General features: G+C 31.7%; 1 protein-coding gene across 1 annotated transcript; it reads left to right on the top strand.

Annotated features, from left to right (window-relative positions):
- Nucleotides 1-1,990: 1,990 nt before the first annotated feature.
- Nucleotides 1,991-2,788, top strand: LOC119814982 (olfactory receptor 4K3-like). Its single transcript, XM_038331102.1, has one exon. The coding sequence runs from the start codon at nt 1,991-1,993 to the stop codon at nt 2,786-2,788; it is 798 nt and encodes a 265-aa protein (XP_038187030.1).
- The last annotated feature ends 2,781 nt before the right edge of the window (nt 2,789-5,569 follow it).

Genomic DNA, 5,569 nt, shown 5'->3' with positions numbered 1-5,569 from the left:
AGAAGTCAGTTGATCTGACTTATTTAAAATCATGTTTAGTCAAGTAATTGTAATAAATGTGTTAATGTTGATAGAGTAATATGACCATTCCTCCATGATTTTAAATAATAATATAAAGCTTCATATTAAAAACTTTGCACTGCCAAATGTTTCCTAAAAATGTGTATAGTCATCTTGCAGAAAAACTTGATTTTAAACACATGAAATATTAAATATTTATTATCTATGTAATTTATATGTAGAAGATACAGAACTTGTTTTTTAAAACTATGTCGGATTTTTTTTAGTATGGTAAGAAACTAAATTTGGATGTAAAATTCAGATTATCAAAATTCTCATGGAACAAAAACCTGTTTGGTGTAATATCTGTTTCTTTTCCTTAGAAAGTGGGTAATCTTGGAAATGCACATATCTTTATTTGTAACACACAAGACTCTCTTCTATTGTCCTATTTTTATATCAAAGGGATGTGTCTTTAAAATGTTTTTCATCACACTGCCACCCTTCTGAGTCTTCATAAAGAATGGAGAGGTGAATACAATTCTGATGATAATACAAGATCTTTCTTTGTTCACCTGCTCTATTCTTTTGCAGTAGAGATTCACAGAATAAAGGAATAAGAACCAAATATTGAAAATCACCAAGAGAAGTACTGAAGGTAGAAAGAGATGAGCAATGAATTCTCACCATCCAGTCTGAGGAGTGTCCATTACAGATCACTAATCGCTGTTCACTAATAGTTTAACTTTATCCAAGTTTGACATTAGAAATTACATTGAGTTTTGATACAGAAGTTTCAACAGAATCTTACTATGTTTTGCAGCTTATATAATGATTCCATAGATCATCAATAGAATCATTTCTATGACATCATTAAATTTAAATATTTACTCAAAGCTTTAATGTAGATGTTCAGAAAGCCTTGTTAGAGGGAAACTATACAGAAACCATATGTGATATACATGGCTCAAGAATGTGATGTGAAAACAGAAACACAATACTTTATTAACAATAATTCATTATAGAAGTTAAGGCCAATTTGTTTAAGAGTTTTATAATTTATTTTGTTTTTTCAAAAATATAGATGATCAATAGGTAAGGGATATAATGCGAAAACAGAAAAGCAGATGATACATGATAGATTGTCCATGTCAGGAAACTATATTTTAAAATTTAAGAGATCAGTTTTTCCAACTGCTAAAACTGAACTTAATGCAACTGTCAGAGTTCAGGTTGGAATATGAGTTGTTTTGGTTACAAATTCTATATGCATTTGCAATAGTAGCTTGCTAACATATGCTGTGATAAATCTTTGTTAGTGAAAATTGACAGAGCCCCACATGTGATTCTGGTTTTTAACTCCTAGTCTCAATCCATGTATTTTTATATGGTTTTCTGTCTAATTTCCCTCCAACAAGGTTTTCTCAACTCTACTTTACACTTTAAACAAATATTTTAACTCAACGTCACAGAAATTACCTTACTAATAATTCATCATACATGTTGCAAAAAAATGGCAAGATTCTACCAGAACTTTTCTACTGAAATTTAATGTAATTCCTATCAAGCCCAAGGTATAAACCTCATTTCTATTATGAAGTACTATGCTTGCTGGTGACATATTCAGACCATTTTTTTTTTGTACATCTATGGGCAGAAAGCCTCTTCCTGGTGAAACCATGGACATTTTGAGGCTTTCAAATTGCTGTCATACTTCCCCACTGCACTCCTGAACAGAAATTTCCTGATAAAACGTGTGTAACAGTCACATCCCAACTCCCCCTGAGGAGCTGGACTTGGCTCATTATCTTTCACTTGGGTAGCAATGTTTCTCAAAATAAGTAAAATCTTCTCTTTACATTTAGCCTTTCTGTTTCATGGATATATGTTAACTTCAATGCAAAGGTCAGATTTGACTAAGTTATTTTGCTTATCTTTCTAATTGATCTTTCTTTATCTTCAGGTTGTTTCTAAACACACCCTGAGTGTAATGGAAGGAAGGAATCAGTCCATGGTATCAGAATTTGTGCTTTTTGCACTTTCCCATTCAGAAGATATTCAGGTCTTACTCTTCATAATATTTTTGATGTTTTATCTGCTTATTGTGTTGGGAAATATTGTCATCATGGTCCTTATCACCACGGATTGCAATCTCCATTCACCAATGTACTTCTTTTTGGCCAATCTGTCCTTTGTTGATATGTGGCTTTCCTCAGTCACAACCCCTAAAATGATAGCAGACGTTCTGAGAGAAAACAAGACCATCTCCTTTGCAGGCTGCATGTCCCAGGTCTTCTTTGCCCATTGCATTGGTGCAGGAGAGATGGTACTGTTGGTGGTAATGGCTTATGACCGCTATGTGGCCATCTGTAAACCACTCCACTACTTCACCATTATGAACCTGAAAAGATGTATTGGGTTGGTGTTGACTTCCTGGACCATTGGCTTTGTGCATGCCCTGAGTCAGCTTGTGGCAGTTTTACAGTTGCCTCTCTGTGGTCCCATGGAAATTGATAGCTTCTTCTGTGATATACCACTGGTGATCAACCTAGCATGCATGGATTCCAATGACTTGGACACTCTAGTAAATGCTGACTGTGGAGTCGTGATTGTAACCTGTTTCATTCTGCTGCTCATATCCTACACATATATTCTTTTCACTGTTCAACAGAATTCTAACTCTGGTGCATCTAAGGCTCTGTCCACGTGCAGTGCCCACATCACAGTGGTGATGATCTTTTTCGTTCCCTGCATCTTCATCTATGTGTGGCCCCTCAATATCACCTAGTTAGACAAATTTCTTGCTGTATTTTACTCTGTTTTTGCACCTCTCCTAAATCCAGCTATTTTTACACTGAGAAACAAAGAAATGAGAAACTCTATGAAGAGATTAAAAAGCTATTTCATAAATAACAAGGTAAATAATTTATAAAAAATCACTATAAATATTTAACACTTACATTTCACTAAATGAGGAAGGGTTGAAATTTTGTTAAAATTATTTGTACATACATTCGTTATAGTCTTTTGATATGTAACAGGTTCAATGTAATTCTGGAGATTAAATATTTTGATAATTTAGAACATTTTAAATTATTTATGAAGAATTTAAAAAGTTGACCATTTCTTACAAGAAAACTATTAAAATTCATTCTTAAATATCTAGAGCAACATAAAGAATAACCCAAATGTATTTGTCAAGTTTCTAAACAACATATTTTTGTAAAATTCATTCAAAAATTGCTCTAACATCAAAAAAATAATCTAACTCGGCACAATTCACAAGCCTTTTATTCATCCTTTGCAACATGGCAACATTATTATTTTTACTTTATTCTGGCTTTCTCCAAGATAATAAAAAGGATATAGAAAAACTGGAAAAAGAATAAAATGAAAGTAATAAACTTCACATTAATTAGCACTGAACATTATTTGGTATTTATTTTATTATCTTAATTAAAATGAAATTGTTATATAAAAATATAATGCTGATTTTCTCAATTATCTGATTTTCAAGGTCTCAAATTGTTCTTCAAATTATTGTCTATTATTTCCATAAAATTATGTACTATAATTTATGAGACAGTGGCCATGACTGTGCTTGCTAATTCTTTATATTTAAATAAATGGTATAGTTAATAATATATAATAAATAATTTTACAAAATTAAATCTTGGGAGTTATTTCATTGAAATACTAATATTTAGTTGTAATTAAAAATTTAAATATGACCTCTGACATTTCAAATATTACAAAAATTATAATTTCCATAATAATGTACATCATAATAAACTATAATACATCTTTTATTTTTCAAAAGGTGGATTGAAATTCAGTGATAAAAACAATTACAGAAATAAGGTCAAAATAACATAATAGCTTTTATTCTTTGAATATAGAAAAATACAACAAAATAGTAGAATAAATAAAATATGTTAATGATTGTTAGCTGCCTGTTCAGGTTTTTCTGTCATGTTAGAAGTATTATGGTCACAAGGACATCTATTATTATCTCAAATATTTCAGTTGTTGAAGACTTCGAAATATATGTTAAATTCTTTGAGGTAGCAGACTTGAGTTTTTCTATACTTGAAAGATATAGAAAACAATTTTATTCCAACAGTATTTATTTGTGACTACATGTAACAACATACTAAAATAATAATGATTTTCTAAGAAGAGTAATTCATATTAAATGAATAACCTGAGTTTACCACTTAATTTCAGATTATTTTAATTATGTACATGCCACAACTCACATTCTATTTTTTCAATTCAGTGTGAATTGTGAGCAATTCTGATATGCATTCTGAATTGTAACTGTAGCATATGTTGTCACACTAAAATAACTGTAAGATGTTTATTTACAGCCAAGTTATACTTATTATATATATTGCTACTAACAAAAATTAAAACAACCTTTTATACTCATTGCAAACTTCAGATACTTTGGTTTTCTAGTATATTGAAAATACTCTTGAGTGAGGAATATTTTCTATTAAATTTTCTTTTTTAAAATTGTGTATGAGAGTAGATATGGGTCTATTTTCTTTCTTCTACATGTTGACATCCAGTATGTCAGCACCATTTGTTGAAGATTTTTTCTTACTTTGTATAATTTTAACTTCTTTGTCAAAAATCAGGTGTTCTAGTGTGTGGATTAATATCTGGGTTTTTGATTCAATTCCATTGGTCAACCTGTCTGGTTTTATGCCAATACCAAGTTGTTTTCATTACTGTTGCTTTATAATAGAGCTTGATGTCAGGGATGGTGATACATCCAGAGGTTCCTTTATTGTAGAGGATTGTTTTGTCTATCCTGGGTTTTTTGCTTTTCCATATAAAGTCCATATATTGTTCTTTCAATGTCTGTGAATTATTGTTTTGGGATTTTGATGGGGATTGCCTTGAGTCGATAGATTGCTTTTGGTAGGATTGCTATTTTTATTATGTTGATCCTCCATATCCAAGGCATAGGAGAGAATTCCACACATGTATAATGAAATATGATCATATATACTGCCAGTTCCTCTCTCCAAGTATTCCCAGATGTCAATAAACATGGTCCTCTCCCAAAATTCAAGCCATCTTCTTAAATGTGATTAGTGAACCCATTAAGTGGAGAATCATACAGTCATCCAGGGCAGCATGGACAAACTTCTAGTGGATCATCCTTCAAAGAATGATTATCTCTCCAACACGATGATAATCGCTCATAGCTCCACAGCAAAAGTTGGGGCCCAGAGAACTCATCCCTGATCTTTGCAAAATTGGAGATGGCTTGATCTTGTGCTAGTCTTATGCAAGAAACCTCAGCTTCTGAGCATTTAGTGACTACAATAACCATGTGCAGAAGAAAGCCTTTCACAATAGTACTCTGTATCCTACAGCTCTTACATTCTTTCTTCCTCCTCTTCCAAAATGTTCCCTTGGCATTGACTAAAGATGCTCCATTTAGGGATAAGAATTTGTGGTAGCATTCTTAGCACCAAGACAAGTTACATATGTTTCCATTTACACTCTGCATACTGAAAAAAAATAAGCATCTCTGACAAAATTTTCAAGTAAC

This window comes from Arvicola amphibius, chromosome 5 (assembly GCF_903992535.2).
Source record: "Arvicola amphibius chromosome 5, mArvAmp1.2, whole genome shotgun sequence".
Classification (NCBI taxonomy): Eukaryota; Metazoa; Chordata; class Mammalia; order Rodentia; family Cricetidae; genus Arvicola; species Arvicola amphibius.
This window is presented reverse-complemented; position numbering and strand designations above follow the sequence as displayed.